The following is a 25,010-nucleotide window of genomic DNA, read 5'->3' as shown; positions in this document are numbered from 1 at the left end:
GCCCAGTAACACACCTACTATCTGCCAGAGCTGAGTTGTGGTTTTACCAGAGAAGAAGAACGCCTGGGGGTGCTGAGAGGAACGGAAACTGTGGTGTACTGATGTTCGTCATGGTGATGCTACCTCAACACAACTGTCAGCAAGCCACCACAGACAGCTAATGTCACAGTACAGCCAAAGCCCTTTGCTGACCGCTTCTTGCGTCGCGTGGTCAGTAGCGGCAGCTGAACGGAGTGTCGTGTGCTGGTGGAGTGTTTGAGGCGCGCGGCAGAGCTACGTCACAGACGTGGCCACGCTCCAGTGTTGCCAGTCCGCCTCTCCATCCGACCCCAGCGTTCATCACAACAGCCGCCAGACTGCCGTTATTAAACTGTCACTTAAGACATTTTCAATTGAAAAGAAACGGAGACGAGGATTACTTGAGTGTGCGGTTGGGTCCAACCGGAGCGATGTCTGTCGCGGGGCTGAAAAAACAGTTTCATAAAGCTACACAGGTAAGACCGTAGCTGCAGGGTTCAATTCAGTCTTGATGGCGATATCGATACAGTCAGTATAGGGCTTGTTGGCGATGGTTTGTGTGTGACGAGTGGTGCTTATTTCTCGCTGTCTCTTCCTTAAAATTCCAGCCGACTACGAGAAGGAAAACGCATCATTCTTTCAGTTCAGCCTACGTTTAATCGCCACAGCGAAAAATGACTGTCGACTATTGTCTGTCCTATTTTTTATGATTCCGGTTCTGATCGATAAGAGTCTCTAGGGTTGTCCAATAGGCTGCGTGTTTATCAAACGGCCTCTCCGTTTTCCATTACTATAGACAGAGAGACGTCTAGGAGACTGTCTGTTATGTTCCGGTTAGGTATCCCATCTCTACTGTAAGGCTCGGTTTTGACCGGGAGACGGGGCTGGGCTGTAGGAGTGTGAGCGAGGAGGAGAGTCCTCGACCCTCCGCCGTCCGATACGAAAAGTAGCCTAAACAGTCGGCGGGGAATCCCTCACCCTCGTCGCGGTGTTACACCTCGGAACAAACCGTTTAATAATAACCGAAGATGGGGACCTCGATCTCAAACATAAAGGTTGACGTTCCTGAGAGGAATTGATTTTGATTCGATGATGGTGGTAGCCCGTGAATAGCCTATTGTAGAACCTCTCTGGATTGGCCGATATTAGCGTCCATCGACGTTGTGACGGTATAGAACAGCGAAGGGTTACACGCCGTTATCACAGCATTGTAGGCAGCCAGGCAACGAGACAGTAACGGGAACCCGAAAATAGAAATATGAATCAACAACAACAGACGCGCTCCAACCAGGAGCCTCGCGCGTGGCGTGACGTGGAGTCTCGAGGATCAGAACGAGTTATAGAGATGAAGCGAGGGAGCAACAGGAGAGATTGAGATGAGTTGGAGGGAGAGGAGAGGGGGAGATGAGATGGAAGGGGAGGAGAGGGGGAGATGAGATGAGATGGAGGGGGAGGAGAGGGGGAGATGAGAGGGGGAGAGGGGGAGATGAGAGGAGAAGGGGAGATGAGATGGAAGGGGAGGAGAGGGGGAGATGAGAGGAGAGGGGGAGATGAGATGAGATGGAGGGGGAGATGAGAGGAGAGGGGGATATGAGATGAGATGGAGGGGGAGATGAGAGGAGAGGGGGAGATGAGATGGAAGGAGAGGAGAGGGGGAGAAAAGATGGAGGGGAAGGAGAGGGGGAGATGAGATGGAGGGAGAGATGAGATGGGAGGAGAGGGGGAGATGAGATGGGAGGAGAGGGGGAGAAGAGATGGAGAGAGATCACACACACAAAAGTGGCCAGTGATGCCATCTATAGTAACAGCCCTGGTGCCAGAATGACTCAAGACCCCAGTGCACTACACCCTGTTAGAGGAGGGGGGGAGGGAGGGAGGGGGGAGGGGGGGAGGGAGGGAGGGAGGGAGAGAGGGAGGGAGGGATGGAGGGGGGAGAGAGGGAGGGAGGGAGGGAGGGAGGGAGGGAGGGAGGGAGGGAGGGAGGGAGGGAGGGAGGGAGGGAGGGAGGGAGGGAGGGGGGGGGGGAGGGAGGAGACGATAAATTAATTAAACATGTTCTGACTGATCTAGGCATTGAGATCTGGTGGATCACCATGGTTTATTAATGAAGACACATACATACACACAAATATACATACACACACAAAACGTATATACACTACCCTCACACACACATATGCACGCACACACACACATGCCACCCTCACGTGCACAAATAACACACACACATATATACTGAAATACACACTCACACGCGTACACACACACACACAGATCTCTGTCACGTGTGTTGTCCTCAAGGACAATCAATTATTGAGCGAGCAACCAGAGCTAAACTGTGTGTGTGTGCATCCAAATTACGCCTATGTTCACCTTCGTTAAGGTGACTGTGAACGTGTGGAGTTGCCATGACAACCCCCCCCCCCCTCCAAAGGAAGGGGCAGGGTTAGACAGTTTAGGACCAGTTTATGTAGGAGAGGATATCCTCTCTTCCTCCTCCTCCTCTCTTTCCCCTCCTTTTCTCATCCTCCTTTCCTCCCCTCTCATCCTCTTCTCTCCTCCTCTCTTCCTCCCCCTCCTCTCCTCTTTTGAACATGTATTATTCAGGTGTTCAGTGGTGTCACCTATCTGACAGACCTGGAACTGACATCTTCAGACATGGCAAACCCCCTGCCTACATCTGCACTACACACTCACAGTATATACTTTACTTATACATGTACACACACATTGATACATGTAATATACAGTATTCACAGACAAAAATGCATAAACAGACACACACATACATGCATGCACACACACACTCAGGAAACACTTTACATCCCCGCTGATTGTAATTATAACTCACAAACTCCCTCACAAAGAGGCACGTTCCTTCTGTGTGTGTCTGTGTGTGTGTCTGTGTGTGTCTGTGTGTGTGTGTGTCTGTGTGTGTTTGTGTGTAACAGAAAGTCAGTGAGAAGGTGGGAGGAGCAGAAGGAACCAAACTCGATGATGACTTCAAGGAAATGGAGAAGGTACACATACACACACACGTACACACACATACACACACACACCTCACCCTCAGAACCTAGTAGAGTCCTGATATGTTTAGTAATAAAGCACAGCACACACATAGTAGAGTTTAATAGTCTGGTACTGACTGAAGTGTGTATGTGTGTGTGTACGTGTAGAAGGTGGACATTACCAGCAGGGCAGTGTTGGACATCATGACCAAAACCACAGAATACCTGCAGCCTAACCCGGGTGAGACACACACACACGCACACATACACACACACACCTCATTCAGTACCAGACTCTAAAAGTTAACTGTTTGTATCTACCTGTGTGTGTGTGTGTGTGTGTGTGTCTCTGTGTGTGTGTGTGTGTGTCTCTGTGTGTGTGTGTGTGTGTGTGTGTCTCTGTGTGTGTGTGTGTGTGTGTGTCTCTGTGTGTGTTCAGCTTCCAGGGCCAGGCTCAGCATGATCAGCACCATGTCTAAGATGCGGGGGCAGGAGAAGGGCACGGGGTACCCCCAGGCTGAGAGCCTGCTGGGAGAGGCCATGCAGCGCTACGGACGAGAGCTGGGGGACGAGGCCTGCTTCGGTACGCTGGCTCTTCTATCCGTCTCTTTCTCTATATCTCTCTCTATCTGTCTCTCTTTCTCTCTGTTTATCTATGTCTCTATGTCTCTCTCTGTCTCTTTATCTGTCTCTCTCTCTCTATCTCTGTCTCTCTTTCTGTCTATCTGTCTCTTTCTCTGTCTGCTCCCCAGGCCTGGCCCTGACTCTGTCTGCTCCCCAGGCCTGACTCTGTCTGCTCCTCAGGCCTGGCCCTGACTCTGTCTGCTCCTCAGGCCTGACTCTGTCTGCTCCCCAGGCCTGACTCTGTCTGCTCCTCAGGCCTGGCCCTGACTCTGTCTGCTCCTCAGGCCTGACTCTGTGTGCTCCTCAGGCCTGGCCCTGACTCTGTCTGCTCCTCAGGCCTGGCCCTGACTCTGTCTGCTCCTCAGGCCTGACCCTGACTCTGTCTGCTCCTCAGGCCTGACTCTGTCTGCTCCTCAGGCCTGGCCCTGACTCTGTCTGCTCCTCAGGCCTGGCCCTGACTCTGTCTGCTCCTCAGGCCTGGCCCTGACTCTGTCTGCTCCCCAGGCCTGACTCTGTCTGCTCCTCAGGCCTGGCCCTGACTCTGTCTGCTCCTCAGGCCTGGCCCTGACTCTGTCTGCTCCTCAGGCCTGGCCCTGACTCTGTCTGCTCCTCAGGCCTGACTCTGTCTGCTCCTCAGGCCTGACTCTGTCTGCTCCTCAGGCCTGGCCCTGACTCTGTCTGCTCCTCAGGCCTGGCCCTGACTCTGTCTGCTCCTCAGGCCTGACTCTGTCTGCTCCCCAGGCCTGGCCCTGACTCTGTCTGCTCCTCAGGCCTGACTCTGTCTGCTCCCCAGGCCTGACTCTGTCTGCTCCTCAGGCCTGGCCCTGCTGGACGTGGGTGAGTCCATGAGGGAGCTGGGGGAGGTGAAGGACGCTCTGGACATGGAGGTAAAGCAGAACTTCATCGACCCGCTCCAGAACCTCCACGACAAGGACCTGAAGGAGATCCAGGTGGGTCCGGAACGTTCTGCCCTGTCTAGAACCTGGAGACTCTAGAGAACCCCAGGGATTATAGAACCATACAGAGAGCCAAGGAGAATAAAGGACATGTTGACCTGGTTCTGATTGGTGTGTGTGTGTGTGTGTGTGTGTGTATGGTGTGTGTATGGTTTGTATGGTGTGTGTGTGCAGCACCACCTGAAGAAGATGGAGGGTCGTCGTCTGGACTTTGACTACAAGAGGAAGCGTCAGGGCAAGGTGCTGGACGAGGAGATCAAGCAGGCACTGGAGAAGTTTGACGAGTCCAAAGAGATCGCTGAGCTGGGCATGTTCAACCTGCTGGAGAGCGACGTAAGCAGCGTAGGGGGGGGGGGGGGGTGTGTGTGTGTGTCGGTGTGTGTGTGTGTGGTATAGCACCTTTTTTCTTGCATGTGTGTGTATGCATGTGTTTGTACACGTGTATATATAAACATGAGCGTGTGTGTGTGTGTAGATTGAGCAGGTGAGCCAGTTAGCAGCTCTGGTCCAGGCTCAGGTGGAGTACCACAGGCAGGCTGCTCAGATCCTGCAGCAGCTCTCCAGCAAGATGGACGACAGGTCGGTCACACACACACACACCATACACACTCACATACACACCAGACACACACACGCACACACCATACACACTCACATACACACCATACACACACTCACACACACCATACACACACACACACACACAGTTTGTCTCTTATTCTCTCTCTCCTGTTTTGTGGGGGCATCTGGTGTGTGTGGTGTGTGTGTGTGTGGTGTGTGTGTGTGGTGTGTGTGTGTGTGGTGTGGGTGTGTGGGTGTGTGTGTGGTGTGGGTGTGTGTGGGTGTGTGTGGTGTGTGTGTGGTGTGGGTGTGTGTGGGTGTGTGTGGTGTGTGTGTGGTGTGTGTGTGTGTGGTGTGGGTGTGTGTGGGTGTGTGGTGTGTGTGTGTGTGTGTGTGTGTGGTGTGTGTGTGGTGTGTGTGGGTGTGGGTGTGTGTGTGTGGTGTGTGTGTGTGTGGTGTGTGTGTGTGTGGTGTGTGTGTGTGTGTGTGGGTGTGTGTGGTGTGTGTGTGTGTGTGGTGTGTGTGGTGTGTGGGTGTGTGTGTTTGTGGTGTGGGTGTGTGTGGTGTGTGTGTGTGGTGTGTGTGTGTGGTGTGGTGTGTGTGTGGTGTGTGTGTGTGTGTGGTGTGTGTGGTGTGTGGGTGTGTGTGGTGTGTGTGTGTGTGTGGTGTGTGTGGTGTGTGGGTGTGTGTGTTTGTGGTGTGGGTGTGTGGGTGTGTGGGTGTGTGTGGTGTGTGTGTGTGTGTGTGTGGTGTGTGTGGTGTGTGGGTGTGTGTGTTTGTGGTGTGGGTGTGGTGTGTGTGGGTGTGTGTGGTGTGTGTGTGTGTGTGGTGTGTGTGTGTGTGGTGTGTGTGTGGTGTGGGTGTGGTGTGTGTGTGGTGTGTGGTGTGTGTGTGGTGTGGTGTGTGTGTGTGTGGTGTGTGTGGGTGTGTGTGGTGTGTGTGTGTGTGGTGTGTGTGTGGTGTGTGTGTGTGTGGTGTGTGTGTGTGGTGTGTGTGCAGGATCAAGGAGGCGTCCAGCAGACCCAGGAAGGAGTTCACTCCTAAACCCCGCATGGTGCTGGAGCTGCTGCCCCCGACGGACAGCCTTAACGGGGGGCTGCACTCCGCCAAGTCCCCCGGACGCTCCCCAGGTGTGTGGGTGTGGGTGTGTGGGTGTGTGTGGAGGGGGAAGGGCTTGTGTTTGGGGGTGTGATCTACACCATTCTTTGTCTTGGAGTCAGATGGCTGACCCCCTTCTATCCTCCCTCTTTCCTCCCCCTCCCTCACCTCTTTCTCTCCTCCCCCTCCCTCACCTCTCTCTCTCCTCCCCCTCCCTCACCTCTCTCTCCCCCCAGCCCCCCTAGACCAGCCCTGCTGTAGAGCCCTCTATGACTTTGAGCCGGAGAACGAGGGAGAGTTGGGCTTCAAGGAGGGTGACATCATCACCCTGACCAATCAGATCGACGACAACTGGTACGAGGGCATGCTGCACGGCCAATCAGGTTTCTTCCCCATGAACTACGTGGACATCCTGGTTCCACTTCCTCATTAGGCCCTGCCTCCTCTGCCATGGGGGCCACGCCCCCTACCTGGTCTAGCCACACCCACTTCTCTGTGTTAAAACGCTTTTCACAAACGAAAGACTGCAGGAAGAGATAGGGAGAGAGAGAGAGAGAGAGAGAGAGAGAGAGAGAGAGAGAGAGAGAGAGAGAGAGAGAGAGAGAGAGAAATTAAAAGACAGAGAGAGAGGGAAAGGAGGATTCGGAGAGGGCAGGATGATGTATCGTAGCCCCGTGGTTGTGGGTCAGTGTAACCGACTGCTGCTCTCATACCATGACCCGATAGGATGTGGACACCGTGCTGACTGTGTGTGTGTGTGTGTGTGTGTGTGTGTGTGTGTGTGTGTGTGTGTGTGTGTGTGTGTGTGTGTGTGTGTGTGTGTGAAAGAGAGTGCCTACATGCGTGTATCTTCAGACAGGGTCCATGATCAGTGTAAAGTACATTGTTGTCTTCTAACCAGCAGATCACTTTCCTGTCTATCTACCTGTCTGTCTGCCTGCCAGCCTGTCTGCCAGTCTATCTGTCTTGTGTATATCTGCCAACCTGCCTGTCTTTTTATCATCTACCAGCCTGTTTGTTTACCTGTCTTTCTGCCAGCCAGCCTGTCTGTCTACCAGGGCACTAGTATGAAAAGGTTCTGTGATCTGTTTGCCATGGATCACATGACATCAGTCCAAGCCGATGTTCTGTCTCTGAGGTTAAACCAGGAAGTGCTGTCATGGTCCTGCATGCTGGATCCAGCCAATGGCGGTTGTTGTTGTAGTAGAGGAAAGAGGAAGTGTACTATAAAGGGAAGATGTATTAACATGTACTTAGGCCTGACCCTGAGAGATAACCCACCCGTGTCATACCCTGTACCCCCAGAGAATCCACCCTTGTCTCACTCTGTTGTACCCCCCAGAGAATCCACCCTTATCTTACCAAGCTGTGCCCACCTGGGGATTTAAACCCCTGTCCATTCCATAGGCATTGTAGCCATAGAGAAGGTGGTTGGAGGACCCTATCTGAGACCAGCAGCCTTTAGCTCAGTGGTCTGTGACCCCGGGTTCGATTCCTGACCCACGGCTTGTGGTACGGGAGCACAGCTCTGCTCTGTGAATGTTGGAAACAGGAGTTTATATTTATGATCATGTGGTCATGTGACCTAGTTTATAATATTGATCGTGTGGTCATGTGACCTAGTTTATAATATTGATCGTGTGGTCATGTGACTTACCTTCTACTGTCAAACACTGATACACCTGTGTGGCGCAACAACTTTATCAGCAACTTTTAAGGTATTTGATATATATATATATATACAGTATATATATATATGAATATAAGTATATATTTACAGATGTTACATTCGGCTAATGTAACACTGTGCATGTGTGTGTGTGTGCATCTACTAGATCACTAGTTATCAGAAACACAAATCTTAAGGCACTAGATTTGAGATGAGATGTTTTCAGAAACACAAATCTTAAAGATCCCATGACATGCTGTTTTTGGATGCTTTTATATAGGCCTTAGTGGTCCCCTAATACTGTATCTGAAGTCTCTTTCCCAAAATTCAGACTTGGTGCAGTATTACAGCCACTCCGAGCAGTCCCACAAGGAGCTTTCCTCAGGACGTGCTGTTTCTGTGTCTGTAGCTTTAAATGCTATGAGGAAGAATGAGGCGAGGCTAACTGCCATGCTTTGGTCGTTTGCAAACCATGATGTCTCAAGGAAAAACAATATCACGCTCGCACGGTCGTAGCTCATTTTCTCATTGTTGGGCCAAATTCTCTGTGTGGGCAAAGCAGAGAAAGGGGAGGTAACCTTCCCTCTTATGACGACATAAGGAGAAGATTTTCAAAACCGAGCGTTTGAGCTTTCATTTTCTCAAAGCTGAGAAGACTACCCAGGGCTTGGTTTACACCTATTGAAATTTCTAGCCACTGGGGGACCAAAGGCAGGCTACTAGGGGAACTCATACCAATGTTAAATAACCTCCTAAAGTGACATTTTCATGTCATGGGACCTTTAAGACACTAGGTTTGAGATGAGAGGTTATCAGAAACACAAGCTCAGGATGGTTACCAGACATCTGAAGCACCAGTATCAGTAATAATTAATAATCGATGACAAATCAATACGTTGGCAATAAAACAACAACAGTAATAACGTTTCCTGGGGGTCAATAAGTACAAGGGGACGTGTACCCGAAATTTCAAGGGTTTTGCTGCCATGGCGACGTCACCCTGATGTGAATTTAGTTGCCGTGGCGACCTCTGACCTCAGTGATTGGTTGTACAGATGCTGTTGATTCCCTGTGTTCCCGCCTGGCCCCGCCCACTTACTGACTCCTCCCACTTGTGTGCTCTAATGTGAACCTCTCCCACTGTTGTTACATGTGTATTTATTTATTTATCTATTTATGTAACTGAGTAATGATGGTGGCATAGTGAAGTATCGTGCTACACGCAAGATGGAGGGATGGATGTTTACCAATATTAAACATGCTGTATTCTTGTTTCCTGTTTTTGGAAATACTAAAAGATGACATGTCTTACTGCTTGATGTGAGAATACGACTATGTGACTTATTCAAATAAACACTAAATGTTTGATGGCACAACAGCCGCGTGCGCTGTCACTGATACCAACTCCAACTTTTTAAATCGCTTCAGATTAAAATGTCTACCAAATAACTAAATCAATGTGTTTTTTAAGTGATTTATATCGTAGGCCGGATGTTACTCGTTGAATAGTGCGACCGCTAGAGGGAGCGCAGTTGTCCGTTTTTGGTTCAACCTCCTTTCCCTCCGTTTTACAAAACACGGTCGCTGACCCAGATTCCAGCCCCTTCTGCTACACACACACGGTCACAGCCTCTCTCCGCTGCGCCAACGCAACAGCAACGCTGAACCACAAGAAGACGAAAGTTCAACACGATACGAGAGAAGAGACGAAAATGGACATGAAAAAGAGAATTCATTTAGAACTAAGGAACCGGACACCGTCAGATGTGAGTATGGTTTGGCTGGAAGGCTGCGACATCAAACTTTAGCGAGCAAATCGGTGTAGTAAAGTCATGGCGACCACATGTGAGGCGAAGAGAACACCAATGCTAGCCAGTTGGAAAGGCCCCGGCTAATACCTGGAATTTAACATTAACTAGTCTGATAGGCCTACAAGTGTGTCTAAGCTCAACTCTTTCGGTAATTTATAAGTCAGATTGTTTCGTTGCTTCTGTTCTTCATAATTCGATCAGTTTGTTGGATGAAGTGAACCGAGTTGAGAAGCTAGCTAGTCTTGGTTAGCGTAGCTAGCTAGGAAACCCGCTATGCCTGTAGCATCCTGGTATTGCGGTCTCAAACTATTTGCTGTAAACGGTGGTGTGGTGTTGTGAGGTAACTTACAGACTAGCATTGCTTTCTGTCGAACATTCAGAACCCTGGATGACTGTGTGTTGTCGTCCAGGTAGCCAGCTAGCTGCCCGTGCAGCTTCTCCCCGCCATAGACTTCTGGCGTGAGAGCGAGAGCCGTAGCAAGTTTAGCTAGCGCGCGTGAGCATTGCACAAATGACTGGCAATGGCGCCAGAGCTGCTACTAGAGCGGCAAGATGGCTAGCCTGGCTAGCACTCGACTCGGTCCAAAAAAATGTCTTAGAAACTCAACGGAAGGGAGAGAGAGATTCAAAGTGAATGAGTCGCTAGATTGGTATATGTGGAAGTGTAACTTGTTGGAATAAACAGCGACAGCAAATCGTAACTAGTTACTTGTGAGAGCGGCCTTGGCTAACACGGGTCAGCTAGCACGTGCTTACGGAGTTTACAAACAACCCCCGGCCGACGGGTCTACCGGTGCAGTCCTTCCAAATAAATCCACAGATGGATCATACTAAGTATTCCAACCGACCGACAACAAAACCCAAGTAGTTTATCGACAACAGCGGGAATTGTGTAACTTTAACTGTTTGCATGCAGATTCCCGTGCAGTGATGTCACAGTTTATCGAGTAACACACAGGCGTGTCAACTTTTTAAATCATTTTTTGTCACAGGTTCACGAGCTGGTGCTGGACAACTGCCGATCGAACGAGGGGAAGATGGAGGGAATCACGGAAGAGTTTGAGAACCTGCAGCTTCTCAGCTTGGTCAACGTCGGCCTGATCTCCGTGTCCAACATCCCCAAACTAGAGAAACTCACCAAGGTAGAGCTCAGGGGTGGCGTACCACATCAGTGATGTTGCTAGGTGACCGGTGTAGATGTATGAACATTGCTGTAGTGATAATGGAGTTAATGTAATGGGTCAGGATGTGGATAACTCATAATTGTACGTTTACTCATTATACTCTGGTCTTCTCTCTCCTCCCCTCTTCTCTCTCCTCCCCTCCTCTCTCTCCTCCCCTCTTCTCTCTCCTCCCCTCCTCTCTCCCCTCCTCTCCTCTCTCTCCTCCTCTCTCCCCTCCTCTCTCCCCTTCTCTCCTCCCCCCAGTTGGAGTTGAGTGATAACAGGATATCGGGGGGTCTGGAGGTTCTAGCAGAGCGCCTGGTCAACTTGACTCACCTCAACCTCAGTGGGAACAAGTTTAAAGACATCAGCACACTGGAGCCCCTGGTGGGTAACGCTAGCTTAACTATGCTAGCCCTAACTAGCATAACTACAGTAGCCCTCGACTAGCAGAACTACACTAAGCCGTAACTAACCCTTAACTATAGTAACACTCATTATACTAGTGCTTAACTATCTCCCTTGACCCCCCCTCTGCCCCCTGTAGAAGAAGCTGCACCTGCTGAAGTCCCTGGACCTGTTTAACTGTGAGGTGACCAACCTGGGGGACTACAGGGAGAGTATCTTCAAGCTGCTGCCCCAGCTCACATACCTGGACGGGTACGACATTGAGGACTGTGAGGCCTCCGACTCAGACAGCGAGGGAGACGGCCTGGAGGATGAGGAGGGAGTAGGTGAGGAGGCTGTGGGTGGGAGAGGAGGGCTGTGGGTGAGGAGGGCTGTAGGTGGGTGAGGAGGGCTGTAGGTGGCTGAGGAGGGCTGTAGGTGGGTGAGGAGGGCTGTAGGTGGCTGAGGAGGGCTGTAGGTGGGAGAGGAGGGCTGTAGGTGGCTGAGGAGGGCTGTAGGTGGGAGAGGAGGGCTGTGGGTGAGGAGGGCTGTAGGTGGGTGAGGAGGGCTGTAGGTGGCTGAGGAGGGCTGTGGGTGGGTGAGGAGGGCTGTGGGTGGGAGAGGAGGGCTGTGGGTGGGTGAGGAGGCTGTGGGTGGGAGAGGAGGGCTGTGGCTGAGGAGGGCTGTAGGTGGGTGAGGAGGGCTGTAGGTGGCTGAGGAGGGCTGTAGGTGGCTGAGGAGGGCTGTAGGTGGGTGAGGAGGGCTGTAGGTGGCTGAGGAGGGCTGTAGGTGGGAGAGGAGGGCTGTGGGTGGGTGAGGAGGGCTGTGGGTGGGTGAGGAGGCTGTGGGTGGGAGAGGAGGCTGTGGGTGGGTGAGGAGGGCTGTGGGTGGGTGAGGAGGCTGTGGGTGGGTGAGGAGGGCTGTGGGTGGGTGGGTGTGAGGGAGGGAGGGCTGGATGATGAGGGCAGGGAGGGTTCTGTGTGCATGTGTTGAACCAGGTGTGTATTAACTGTGTGTGTGTGTTGAACCAGGTGTGTCCTAACAGTGTGTGTTCTCTGTCCCACCCACAGAGGGAGAGAGTGAGGACTTTGATGAGGAAGAGGAGGATGATGAAGAGGAGGGGGTGGTGGCAGAGGAGGAGGATGATGACGATGACAGTGAGGTGAGGAGGAAGTTTGGAGTGTTTGTTTCCTGTTCTGACAAGTCTGGTTCCCTCTACTGGCAACTCTGAAGCATTACACGCATGTGTGTTTTTCCAGTTTTTCTTGTGCAGTTGGTGTGTTTGTAGAGTTGGTTTAGATTTTTCTGCTTTTCTCCAGGAAGGAGAGGTGAACGGAGGGCTGGATGACGACGATGACGATGATGAAGACGAGGATGAGGATGACGATGGTGGGTAGTACGATCCCTCTCACACACACATTCTCTCACACACTCCCTTGTTCTATCCTGGTTTGTTCTCTCACACACTCCCTTGTTCTATCCTGGTTTGTTCTCTCACACACTCCCTTGTTCTATCCTGGTTTGTTCTCTCACACACTCCCTTGTTCTATCCTGGTTTGTTCTCTCACACACTCCCTTGTTCTATCCTGGTTTGTTCTCTCACACACTCCCTTGTTCTATCCTGGTTTGTTCTCTCACACACTCCCTTGTTCTATCCTGGTTTGTTCTCTCACACACTCCCTTGTTCTATCCTGGTTTGTTCTCTCACACACTCCCTTGTTCTATCCTGGTTTGTTCTCTCACACACTCCCTTGTTCTATCCTGGTTTGTTCTCTCACACACTCCCTTGTTCTATCCTGGTTTGTTCTCTCACAGACTCCCTTGTTCTATCCTGGTTTGTTCTCTCACACACTCCCTTGTTCTATCCTGGTTTGTTCTCTCACACACTCCCTTGTTCTATCCTGGTTTGTTCTCTCACACACTCCCTTGTTCTATCCTGGTTTGTTCTCTCACACACTCCCTTGTTCTATCCTGGTTTGTTCTCTCACACACTCCCTTGTTCTATCCTGGTTTGTTCTCTCACACACTCCCTTGTTCTATCCTGGTTTGTTCTCTCACACACTCCCTTGTTCTATCCTGGTTTGTTCTCTCACACACTCCCTTGTTCTATCCTGGTTTGTTCTCTCACACACTCCCTTGTTCTATCCTGGTTTGTTCTCTCACACACTCCCTTGTTCTATCCTGGTTTGTTCTCTCACACACTCCCTTGTTCTATCCTGGTTTGTTCTCTCACACACTCCCTTGTTCTATCCTGGTTTGTTCTCTCACACACTCCCTTGTTCTATCCTGGTTTGTTCTCTCACACACTCCCTTGTTCTATCCTGGTTTGTTCTCTCACACACTCCCTTGTTCTATCCTGGTTTGTTCTCTCACACACTCCCTTGTTCTATCCTGGTTTGTTCTCTCACACACTCCCTTGTTCTATCCTGGTTTGTTCTCTCACACACTCCCTTGTTCTATCCTGGTTTGTTCTCTCACACACTCCCTTGTTCTATCCTGGTTTGTTCTCTCACACACTCCCTTGTTCTATCCTGGTTTGTTCTCTCACACACTCCCTTGTTCTATCCTGGTTTGTTCTCTCACACACTCCCTTGTTCTATCCTGGTTTGTTCTCTCACACACTCCCTTGTTCTATCCTGGTTTGTTCTCTCACACACTCCCTTGTTCTATCCTGGTTTGTTCTCTCACACACACACTGTCCCACACACACACTTTGTCCTGGTGTCTCTCTAACCCTGTGCCCCCCCCCCCTCCCCCCAGATGAGGAAGACTCCCCCTCCAAGGGAGAGAAGAGGAAGAGGGCCCCTGAAGATGAAGACGAGGATGATGATGATGACGATGATGATGATGATTGAGTGTGATGACCCCTGACCCCCCCCCCTCCTCCTCCCGTCCTGCTGGCTTCTCCATCCTGTCCTGGCTCCTCCCTTTCCTGCCCTGGCTCCTCCCATAATGACCTCCCACCCCATGGACTGGCTGTGTGTTGCCGTGGGAGACGCCACCCCCCCACTCCCCTCCGTATGAACTCTGGGAACGGGAGGCATTTCATTTTGCCAACAGAGCTTTTAAGAAAAATTAAGAAAAAAACTAAAACAAAAAAAAAAAAAATGGAAGAAGGAAGAAAAAAAAAAAATCCTATTTTTTTCAGAGAATTTAGTTTAGTTGTTTATTTTGTACCGTTGTTGTCAGGGCTGTGTGGGTGTGTCCTGTGTGTGGAGGAGGAGTCACCTGAGGGACACTTCCTCCTCCCTCTTCTTCTCCTCTCCCTACTCCTCCCTCTTATCCTCCTCCCTCCTTCATCTTCTCCCCTCCTCCCTCCCTCATCTTCTCCTTCCTCCTCTCAGATATCAGCTCCGTAGAGGTGAGTGAGCGTTTGCTCAGCCCTGCCTCCAGATCTGCTGAGTGGAAACTGGGGAGGTGGGGCCTGTAGAGTCTGGGGGCGGGGCTTTTGGGGGTCAGGGGGTGGGGCCTGAGTGGGCGTGTCTCTGATACTTACACTGACTGGTCTTGGCTGTATTTTTTTACTTTCCGTAAGTTAAAAACAAAAACCAGATAAAAATGGACTTTGTAAATAAAATCTTAACATTTTGCTCCTGCCTTCCTCCTGTTCTCACTCCTTCACCAAGACCGATCATCCGGAACCTTCCCTGGTTGAATTCATGTTTTATTAAATGATTTTATGAGTTACTCCAGATTTCTAGTTACGTTCATGTGGTCTACTGATAAAAGTTAACTTGCAACAAATTCACGTGTTTTATTGGGTTAAATTGTAAGCAAGGAAATTAAATCATTAGAATTATTTTTTTTTTAATCTTTAGCTTTCAGATGAGATGAATTAGATTTTGTGGTCATAGAAAATGTTGAGCGTTTCTATTTTCAATAGTAATAGTTTATATTTTAGTTGAGTTTGTAAGATTGTTATTCACTGGTATTGTAGAAAAACTAAAAATAACATCTTGATTTCCTTTTAACTGGTAAAACTGGTTATCTGAGCACAGCATGTGATTGGCTGGATTAGTGGACAACGCCAGAAGAAGCCTCGTGATTGGCTGGGTCGGAGGATGATGGAGCTTGGTGATTGGCTGGTTCAGAAGGTAGCTCTCATCTTGTTCCTGTTGTTCTTGCCTTCCAGCTCCAGCTGTGTGATCCTCACCTGGGGGGAAGAGAGTGCGTAAGGTGTGATGTGTGTTGGATGTGTGTGTGATGTGTGTGTTGTGTGTTCTGACCTGTTTCTGGTTGAGCTGCTCCTGCAGTTCTCTGATCTCATCCTGCTGTCTGTAGAAATCCTGCAAGAGCTGACACACACACAACAGGGTCACACACACAACAGGGTCACACACACACACAACAGGGTCACACACACAACAGGGTCACACACACACAACAGGGTCACACACACACAACAGGGTCACACACAACAGGGTCAGACACACACACACAACAGGGTCAGACACAACAGGTACCACACACCTCCCTCCTCCCCACCTCTCTCTCAGCCGGGGGCGGGGCCTGCTCTGAGGGCTCGCAGCAGTGCGGGGTGCATTGTGGGTAGGCCCAGCCCGGAGCCTGGGTCTCGTCTGGCTGCCAGCCCGACAGGTCGCTCAGGTCCTGGGGGTACTTGGCGTCCTGGTAGGCCAGCTGCTCCTGGAGGAACGCCTGCTCCAGGGGCCTGCCCTGCCCCCTCTCGGGTGCCCGCTCTGGGTAGGGGTTGGTTACTCTAGCCCCAGGCTTCAGGGACATCAGCAGGGGCCCTGGGCAGGTAGGCGGGGGGGGGGTCAGGGTCAACACAGCCACGTTGAGACTACGATGGCCTCACAACACGGAGGGTGACATCTCATAGTGACCAGCCGTGACTAAATGCTAATGGTAGCTTCAGGTCAGTACCCATGAGGTGGTGGTGACCTCTGACCCCTGAGGGGGTACTGACCTCTGACCCCTGAGGGGGTACTGACCTCTGTTGTTCCCTGACAGCCACTCCTGTGCTGTCATGGCCGCCTGGTCTCCTGCTGTCATCGGGTACAGGTCCTCCTGGAACACGCCCACCTGCTACAGACCACACTGTTACTCTACCTCTCTCTCCCCCCTCTCACCTGCTTCAGACCACACTGTTACTCTACCTCTCTCTCCCCCCTCTCACCTGCTACAGACCACACTGTTACTCTACCTCTCTCTTCCCCCTCCTCCTGCTACAGACCACACCGTTACTCTACCTCTCTCTCCCCCCTCTCACCTGCTACAGACCACACTGTTACTCTACCTCTCTCTCCCCCCTCTCACCTGCTACAGACCACACTGTTACTCTACCTCTCTCTCCCCCCTCTCCTACCTTGCGGGGGACGATCATTGACAGGGGTTCCACCAGGTGTTTCTCAATGATGAGGCGGTAGAACCTGAACACCTCGCAGCCTCTCACATCCAGACCCCGCTTAGGCATTACCCCTGCAGGGGTCAGAGGTCAGGCAGACATCGGTGAGCAAATGTAATGTAAACTGTGTGTGTATATATGTGGGTGTGGGATGTGTGTGTGTGTATGTGTGATGTGTGATGTGTATATCATGTGTGTGTGTGGGTGTGTGTAACCTACCCAGGCCTCTCTGGGGCAGTAGGGAGCGGTACTCTGTCAGGTAGTGCAGATAGGGCTTCTCTGAGCTCAGCTCATAGTACCTGATGTTCCCATCTCCCTGGGGGGGGGGGGGGGTACAGGTATTGGTCCTCTTACCAGCCACATACAGTGTGTGTGTGTGTGTGTACAGTACCTTGCCAGCCAGGTAGAGCATGTGTGTGTCAGGGTCGTAGAATGGAAACAAAACTCCAGAAGAACCATCCAGTTCCTCCTCCAGTAGAGGTTCAGACAGGTCCTCCTACACACACACAGAGGTCACACAGAGGTCACACACACACACACAGGACAGACGCACACACACTCACCGGGTCCCAGACAGCCACTTGTCTCTGGTTCCAGCAGGAGGTCCCAGTAGACACCAGCTGGTCTCCTGCATACAGCACCTTACTGGCCCTGTGGGAGGTCCTGCCCGACTCCTACACACACACACACACACACACACACACATATAACACACACACTAAGGCCAGACACACAGACAGTCGGTGGTGCGAGCCCCACCTGCAGGATGCGTCCAGAGCGTGGCTCCAGGACCCGGAGCCTGCGGTCTCTGCAGCAGCAGGCCAGCCAGCGGCCGTCCCTGCTCAGGCTGACTGACAGCAGCAGCTCGGGGGTCTGGAGCTGCCTCACAGGCCGGAGCACCCTGCCGTCCTGGGACACGTCCCACACCATCACCTGGAGAGGGGAGGGGGAGAGGGGAGTAGAGGGGGAGGAGAGGGAGGAGAGGGGGAGAGGAAAAAGCACAATGGAACGTGTATTCATGTGTGTATTCATGCGCGTGTGTGTGTGTGTGATCCTCACCTTGTAGTCGTAGGCGGAGCTAACCAGCAGGTCCCTGGCGGTTGGATGCCACTCTATAAGCCCCACCCTTTTGGAGTGGCCAATCAGAGTCTTCCTTGCCACGGTGATGTTCTGCTGCACTCCTTGAGACGGGATGTCCCAGATCTTCACCTGCACACACACACACACACACTATGTGAACCTATCTATCATTCCGTGTCTCTCTCCATCCACCCGTGTCAGATACTGACGGTGCAGTCTTCAGAGCAGGATGCGATGCAGAGGTCGTCAAAGGGATTCCACTTGACGTCCAGAACCCTGGAGGTGTGGCCAGAGACCCTGGGCTGCAGGGGGGGCACCCTTCCCTTCTGGGGGAGGGGGGGGGGGGAGGAGGGGGGAAGGGGGGGGGGGGTATTGGGATCAGGAGATCACCATCAAATCATGTATTATTCAATAGCTTTCACTCAGGAAGTCAAGCGATACTGTCATGCACACACACCCTGGCATCCACCTCTTGGTTAAAAACACAGGAATAACAGGAAGTTAGTTACATGATGGACGGGCAGGACCAGGAAGGCCCCGCCCCCGGCGCACTCCGTCACCACGGCGATGAAGAGCGGGTTCACGGAGCAGTAGTGGTTGTCATGGACACTGCGAGTGATGGGCACACCATCGTAGGCATGGTCTCGCCCCGCAGCCTTCCCAAACACGTGACGGAACTTAGAACCATGACAGGAAGAACACCATGACATCTGGAGGAAGAGGAGGAGGAGGAGGAGGAGGAGGAAGAGGAGGAGGAGGAGGAGGAGGAAGAGGAGGCAGAGGGGAGGAGGAGGAAGAGGGGAGGAGTGGAGGAGGCAGAGGAGAGGAGGAGGAAGAGGATGAGGAGAGGAGGAGGAGGTAAATTGAAATGTGCATGTGTGCGTAAAGATCTGTATCCAATTTCATGTTCCGTGAGTCTGAAAAACAGGACTGTGTGTGTGCGTGTGTATATGAGTGTGTTTGTGTGTGTGGACAGGAGAGAGTAGCGTCCAGTTGTGAATAATTCAGATGACATCATGCTGGTTGGGAAATACACATCACCTCTGACCTCTTCTGGGGACAGCGACCTCCAGGAACCTGACCCCAAGGCTCTTCTCCAACAGCCACCCCCCTCGTATCTCCTCACCTCCCCCACACCTGGCCCCTGTCCTACCCTTGCCTGGCCTTACCTTTCAGATGGTCATGTAGATAAGCTCCAGACCAAACCCACAGGTGTCTAGGCTCCTCCCCCAGGTGTCCAGGCTCCTCCAGGTGTCCTCCAGGTGTCCTCCAGGTATCCTGCAGCTGTCCTCCAGGTGTCCAGGTATCCTGCAGGTGTCCTCCAGCTGTCCTCCAGCTATCCTCCAGGTGTCCTGCAGGCTCCTGTCGGTGTTCAGGTGTCCTCCAGGTGTCCTCCAGGTTCCTCCAGGTCTGTGTACTGCTGGCAGAGTCTTCAGGCTCCTCTGCCTCCTGGACTGACTTCACTGGTCGTCGGGGCGGGTCGCTAAGGGATCAGGTGCAGGTGTTGTGTAGTGCAGCTCATGCATACCTAACTGATCTGGCAGATCAGACGGCCACATCTTATCAAGAAGGTGTGTGCGAGTGTGTGTGTGTGTGTGTGTGTGTGTGTGTGTGTGTGTGTGTGTGTGTGTGTGTGTGAGTGAGTGAGTGAGTGAGTGAGTGTGTGTGTGTGTGTGTGTGTGAGTGTGATGTGGGGCTTGAGGATGAGTGAGTGCGTTGAAGTGTATGTGTGGATTATGTGTTTGTGAGTGTGTGTGTTTGTGTGTATCCATGTGTGTGTCTGTGTGTGTGTGTGTTTGTGTTGTTGTGGTTTGCAAGTTTTGTTTATCAAGCGTACATTGTGTATTATTTATCATTCTAAATTATTCATTTGTTCAGTTTCACGTCTGTTTAATGAGTATACAACCATTCAATGTTACAGAAGCTTTTGAAGACAACTAGACACACAGTAACACATCCATGACTTGGTTAGGAGGCATACTTGACTTGGTTAGGAGATATACTTGACTTGGTTAGGAGATATACTTGACTTGGTTAGGAGGTATACTTGACTTGGTTAGGAGATATACTTGACTTGGTTAGGAGATATACTTGACTTGGTTAGGAGGTATACATGACTTGGTTAGGAGATATACTTGACTTGGTTAGGAGATATACTTGACTTGGTTAGGAGATATACTTGACTTGGTTAGGAGGTATACATGACTTGGTTAGGAGATATACATGACTTGGTTAGGAGGTATACATGACTTGGTTAGGAGGTATAGAGTCCCAGATACCAACTGGAATACATCAATGGGTTAATTAAGGAAGGAAGGAATTAAATCAAATCATTCATTCACAAGCGTGTCTGTTGCCATCTATCTTTACAGGAAGAGATAACTTCTACAGTAGATTCTGGAAGGTTAGAATAGGTTCTACATTATCCCACTAGCTCCAGCATTCCAAACCATCGGCTGGGTGAGCCTGAGTCTCATCATCTGAAACCTGGGACAGTTGATCTGATTGGTCAGTTGTGTGGGTCCCTGTGTGTGATTGGTCGGTTCAGGGTGATGACCCCTCCACTTCCAGGGAGTCACAGATCAGTTCACATAGCTGTGAGAAGGAGGGTCTTTCTTCTGGTTTCTGGAGGGGGAGAGAGATAAAGAGAGATAAAGAGAGATAAATAAAAGACATAATCAGAGAGAGATTATAAAAAAAAGTGTTTATCTCTCGGGCCACCAAACAGGAAGCAGGAAGCATGTGACAGGAAGTACCTCGTGCCAGCAGCGCAGCATGATGTGGTAAATAGCGGCGGTGGCCATCTTGGGCCGGTGGAGGCGCTGGCCCTGGGACACCATCAGCACCACCTGGTGGTTGGGGCTCTGCTCAAACGGCATCCTGCCCCTGGTCAACACCTCCCACATTAACACCCCTGCACACACACACACACACATATAAATACACACACACACAAATACCGGTAAGGAGTAACACACACACACACACAGTCTCTCACACACACGCACACTGCTGAGTGATAACACACTCTCCCTTCAGCCTACTAACCGAAGGACCAGACGTCTGACTTGCTGCTGTATCTGCAGTAGTTAAACACCTCCGGAGGAGACCACTTCACTGGGAACTTGGCTACTGACGAACTAGTGTACTGGTTATCTAGAACATACCTGGAACACAGAACAGAACCTAGAACCACCTAGAACACACTTGGAACCTAGGTGTGTACCTAGAACAACTAGAACGTACCTAGATCAGAACCAATAACCTACAAGACAAGGGGAACTTGGCTCCTGAAGAACTGGTGTACTGGTTATCTAGAACATTCCTGGAACACGTGTGTGTGTTGTAACTATCTTAGCAGTGTGTGTTTGTGTAATTATCTTGGCAGTGTGTGTTTGTGTAATTATCTTGGCAGTGTGTGTTTGTGTAATTATCTTGGCAGTGTGTGTGTGTGTAACTATCTTAGCAGTGTGTGTGTGTGTGTGTGTGTGTGTGTACCTGGCCATGCCAAAGTCAGACACCTTCACCACCAGAGCAGCGTTCACCAGACAGTTCCTGGCTGCCTGTGGAGACATACTTTACTCTCACGCCATTGGTCATCTTAACATGCTCTTATGCCATTGCTCAGTTTAACATACTATCAAACCATGGTCTCACCAGGTCCGTCCCTATTGGCTGGAGACTCACCAGGTCTGTTCCTATTGGCTGGAGACTCACCAGGTCTGTCCCTATTGGCTGGAGACTCACCAGGTCTGTCCCTATTGGCTGGAGACTCACCAGGTCTGTCCCTATTGGCTGGAGACTCACCAGGTCTGTCCCTATTGGCTGGAGACTCACCAGGTCCCTGTGGATGAAGCCGTGGTGCTCCAGGTGTTCCATGCCCTCGCTCACATCTAAACAGAAGCTTAGCAGGGAGCCTGAGGAACAGGAACACAGTCAATCAGTCATCACACTCAATATGTCACTTCCTGTCTCCAGAGACTTCCTGTTCACACTCCAGAGAACACTGGTGTGTGTGTGTGTGTGTGTATAAGTGTGTGTGTGTGTATAAGTGTGTGTGTGTGTATAAGTGTGTGTGTGTGTACCTGCAGCCAGGGTGTCTCGGTGCTGCCTGACGTGGTTGAGCAGACAGCCCAGCTCCATGAACTCAGTCACCAGGTAGACGGGGTCCTGCTGGGAGCACACACCGTACAGCTGCACCAGCTTAGGGTGGGAGAGCCTCCTGGAGCACACACACACACACACGTGCACATACACGCACACACACCCACACACACGCGCGCACACACGTGCACATACACACACACGTGCACACACACGCACACACACACGCACGCACACACACACACACACACACACAATGCAACATATACATTGTTAGAGGACTTGAGTAAGACATATTTACATCATGTTGTGTGTGTACCTATGTGTGTGTGTACCTGTGTGTGTGTGTGTGTGTACCTGTGTGTGTGTGTACCTGTGTGTGTGTGTAGGCCTACCTGTGTGTGTGTACCTGTGTGTGTGTGTACCTGTGTGTGTGTGTGTGTGTACCTGTGTGTGTGTGTACCTGTGTGTGTGTGTAGGCCTACCTGTGTGTGTGTACCTGTGTGTGTGTGTACCTGTGTGTGTGTGTGTGTACCTGTGTGTGTGTGTGTGTACCTGTGTGTGTGTGTACCTGTGTGTGTGTGTGTGTGTGCTACCTACATCATGACCTTGGCCTCCTCTATGAAGTCTTCCTCCAGCATGGCTCCTTCTCTGATAGCCTTGATGGCCACCTTGTGCTGAGCCCTCCACTTGCCCAGACGCACCACCCCAAACTGCCCACTGCCCAGCTCCTTCATGAAGGTCAGCTCACTGGGGTTGATCTCCCACTTCTCTACAACAGGAGAGAGATGGAGAGAGAGATGGAGGGATAAAGAGAGAGAGAGAGATGGAGGGATAAAGAGAGAGAGAGAGATGGAGGATGGAGGGATAGAGAGATGGAGGGATAGAGAGATGGAGTATGGAGGGATAGAGGTGTGTTTACCGTAGCTGAAGCCTGCAGTAGAGGGGGCAGGGATGTCCTGATCCCCCACTGGGTACCTCAGCCTGGCCACCAGTCCTGGGGAGGGGGGCACAGGGGGAGGGGGGCACAGGGGGGAGGGGGGCACAGGGGGGAGGGGGGCACAGGGGGAGGGGGCACAGGGGGGAGGGGGGGCACAGGGGGAGGGGGGCACAGGGGGAGGGGGCACAGGGGGGAGGGGGAGGGGGGCACAGGGGGAGGGGGGCTCAGGGGGGAGGGGGGCACAGGGGGAGGGGGCACAGGGGGGAGGGGGAGGGGGGCACAGGGGGGAGGGGGGCTCAGGTGCACGTGTTACCTGCAGCATTGTGTTGGTGGCGCTCTGAGCTCAAGTATGGTGTTGAACAGGTGTGTGTGAGTGTATGTGTGTGTGTTAGTGTGTGTGAGTGTATGTGTGTGTGTTAGTGTGTGTGTGTTAGTGTGTGTGGGTTACCTGCAGCATTGTGTTTGTGGTACTCTATGAGTTCAGGTATGGTGTCGAACAGGTGTCTCTCGGCCAGGTAAAACTGTTGACTCTGGGTGCACTTGATGTGGTAGTGCTTGACTGCTGCTCCGCCCTCCCTACACAGCACACAAAACAAACACCCCAAACCAGAGTCTGCTTCATATGGTTGTGCTTCACTAATGCCTGCATCCACACACACACCACACACACACACACTCACCACACACACACACCCTGCAGGTGAGAGCACTTACCCTGACTTGGTGTAGAGTGACACGGTTTGGGCTCCAGCACTGGTGGAGTCTCTAACCATGAAGCCTCCCTCTTTATCCTGCAGGGGGCGCCACAGAATCACTGTCATACTACTGAGTCACTCTACTGTCACACATTTACATTTATTCATTTAGCAGACGCAAGAACAGGGACATTCCCCCAAGGCAAGTAGGGTGAGGTGCCTTGCCCAAGGACGCAACGTCATTTTGCACGGCCGGGAATTCAACCGGCAACCCTCTGATTAATAGCCCGATTCCCTAACCACTCAGCCATCTCACACTACTGAATCAACTCATGTAAGCTAATTAATCCTCAATGTAGATGATTTGATTTCAGCTAGTCAATTAAACTGCTCATTCTAGAATGTGTCATGTGATAGTTCTAGAATGTGTCATGTGATGATTCTAGAATGTGTCATGTGATGGTTCTAGAACCCACCTCTCTCCTCAAAAGCTCCTCAGCCTTGTTCCTGTTGACCTGTTTACTGTACCAGCTGGAGCAGACAATAACCACAACAAACAGGAATTAGGTGAGTGGCTGGGGATGACCATAGATATATATAAAGGCTAGATGTCTCGTCTGTGTTGCCGGCCAACGGAGTCAAATGTCCGCACATGGCGGCCATCTTGCCACAGTCAGCTCGCTGACCCAGCTTGTTAACGTCAGGGATGTAGTTATGCCACTGCATACTTATGAATTATGTTATGTTCTAAAATATAAAATACAAGTATGCAGTGGCACAACTACATCTCTGACGTTGACAACAAACCAAACCGTGGTTTAGTACATGTAGCACCAACACAATGTTATGGGTGAGCGAGTTGACTGTAGCAATATGGCCGCCCTGTGCGGACGTTCTAGACTCCGTCGTAAAACATCTAGCCTTTATATCTATGGGGATGACTGTGATGATGTCAAAAGTGATGATGTGACAAGTGATGATGTGACAAGTGACGATGTCACAAGTAATGATGTCACTCACACATACTGACACAGGTCATCTGATTTCTTCTCTGTCACGTAGTTACTTGGGATGTAGCCCTCTTCCCTGCAACACACACACACACATACACACACCCACACACAAGCCAATGATATACAGTGCCCTCCAAAAGTATTGGAACAGTGAGGCCAATTCCTTTATTTTTGCTGTAGACTGAAAACATTTGGGCTTGACATCAAACGATGAATGTGAAACCAGAGATCAACGTTTCAGCTTTTATTTCCAGGTATTTACATCAGGATCTGATGCACAAATTAGAAAATATCACCTTTTTGTTCGAACCCACCCATTTGTCACGTGAGCAAAAGTATTGGAACATATGACTGACAGGTGTGTTTTGTTGCCCAGGTGTGTCCTATTACATACATTATTCAATCAATAAATACCACTGAATGTCTACACTCAGGTTCAGATTGGGTAAGATAGGTTTTGTCTATGCAGACTGTATTCAGAGGTGAAAACAACATGAAAACCGGAGCGCTGTCTT

General features: G+C 51.1%; 4 protein-coding genes across 8 annotated transcripts in view; 2 read left to right on the top strand and 2 right to left on the bottom strand.

The window, feature by feature from the left end:
- The first annotated feature begins 164 nt into the window (after positions 1 to 164).
- LOC124465933 (endophilin-A1-like) lies at positions 165 to 9,650 on the top strand. Its single transcript, XM_047017602.1, has 9 exons — positions 165 to 494; positions 2,970 to 3,038; positions 3,198 to 3,270; positions 3,469 to 3,612; positions 4,470 to 4,603; positions 4,784 to 4,942; positions 5,085 to 5,188; positions 6,170 to 6,300; positions 6,505 to 9,650. The coding sequence occupies exons 1-9, from the start codon at positions 450 to 452 to the stop codon at positions 6,699 to 6,701; spliced, it is 1,056 nt and encodes a 351-aa protein (XP_046873558.1). The 5' UTR covers positions 165 to 449; the 3' UTR covers positions 6,702 to 9,650.
- LOC124465941 (acidic leucine-rich nuclear phosphoprotein 32 family member D-like) lies at positions 9,527 to 14,888 on the top strand. Of its 2 annotated transcripts, XM_047017620.1 has the most exons (8): positions 9,527 to 9,703; positions 10,741 to 10,890; positions 11,176 to 11,298; positions 11,459 to 11,645; positions 12,369 to 12,460; positions 12,618 to 12,687; positions 14,059 to 14,119; positions 14,749 to 14,888. In XM_047017620.1, exons 1-8 carry the CDS (start codon positions 9,650 to 9,652, stop codon positions 14,852 to 14,854), a joined length of 843 nt encoding a protein of 280 aa, XP_046873576.1. In that variant the 5' UTR covers positions 9,527 to 9,649; the 3' UTR covers positions 14,855 to 14,888. The 2 variants fall into 2 exon arrangements, with proteins under 2 accessions (XP_046873576.1, XP_046873577.1); XM_047017621.1 differs by having other exon boundaries at positions 14,059 to 14,888.
- LOC124465928 (coronin-2B-like) lies at positions 14,437 to 19,364 on the bottom strand. Its single transcript, XM_047017590.1, has 13 exons — positions 18,913 to 19,364; positions 18,253 to 18,453; positions 17,953 to 18,069; positions 17,723 to 17,872; positions 17,423 to 17,596; positions 17,227 to 17,337; positions 17,055 to 17,159; positions 16,883 to 16,979; positions 16,625 to 16,737; positions 16,251 to 16,344; positions 15,784 to 16,049; positions 15,525 to 15,593; positions 14,437 to 15,451 (listed from the first exon to the last, which is right to left on the bottom strand). Exons 2-13 carry the CDS (start codon positions 18,451 to 18,453, stop codon positions 15,386 to 15,388), a joined length of 1,563 nt encoding a protein of 520 aa, XP_046873546.1. The 5' UTR covers positions 18,913 to 19,364; the 3' UTR covers positions 14,437 to 15,385.
- A 275-nt stretch (positions 19,365 to 19,639) lies between these two features.
- tec (tec protein tyrosine kinase) overlaps positions 19,640 to 25,010 on the bottom strand; it is a 10,900-nt gene continuing 5,529 nt past the window's right edge. For 3 of the 4 annotated variants that reach the window (XM_047017584.1, XM_047017585.1, XM_047017587.1), the window contains 12 exons: positions 24,503 to 24,568; positions 23,959 to 24,013; positions 23,502 to 23,578; positions 23,236 to 23,363; positions 22,770 to 22,844; positions 22,448 to 22,619; positions 21,829 to 21,965; positions 21,581 to 21,660; positions 21,242 to 21,306; positions 20,792 to 20,910; positions 20,500 to 20,657; positions 19,640 to 20,368 (listed from right to left, as the gene is read on the bottom strand). In XM_047017584.1, the coding sequence (XP_046873540.1) occupies positions 20,288 to 20,368; positions 20,500 to 20,657; positions 20,792 to 20,910; positions 21,242 to 21,306; positions 21,581 to 21,660; positions 21,829 to 21,965; positions 22,448 to 22,619; positions 22,770 to 22,844; positions 23,236 to 23,363; positions 23,502 to 23,578; positions 23,959 to 24,013; positions 24,503 to 24,568 (1,213 nt within the window). In that variant the 3' untranslated portion in view covers positions 19,640 to 20,287. The remainder of the gene's footprint in view (positions 20,369 to 20,499; positions 20,658 to 20,791; positions 20,911 to 21,241; positions 21,307 to 21,580; positions 21,661 to 21,828; positions 21,966 to 22,447; positions 22,620 to 22,769; positions 22,845 to 23,235; positions 23,364 to 23,501; positions 23,579 to 23,958; positions 24,014 to 24,502; positions 24,569 to 25,010) is intronic. The other variant, XM_047017586.1, reaches the window with a different exon arrangement.

This window comes from Hypomesus transpacificus, unplaced genomic scaffold, assembly GCF_021917145.1.
Source record: "Hypomesus transpacificus isolate Combined female unplaced genomic scaffold, fHypTra1 scaffold_61, whole genome shotgun sequence".
NCBI classification, from domain to species: domain Eukaryota; kingdom Metazoa; phylum Chordata; class Actinopteri; order Osmeriformes; family Osmeridae; genus Hypomesus; species Hypomesus transpacificus.
Note: the sequence above shows the minus strand (reverse complement) of the source record. Positions and strands in the feature narration are given on the sequence as shown.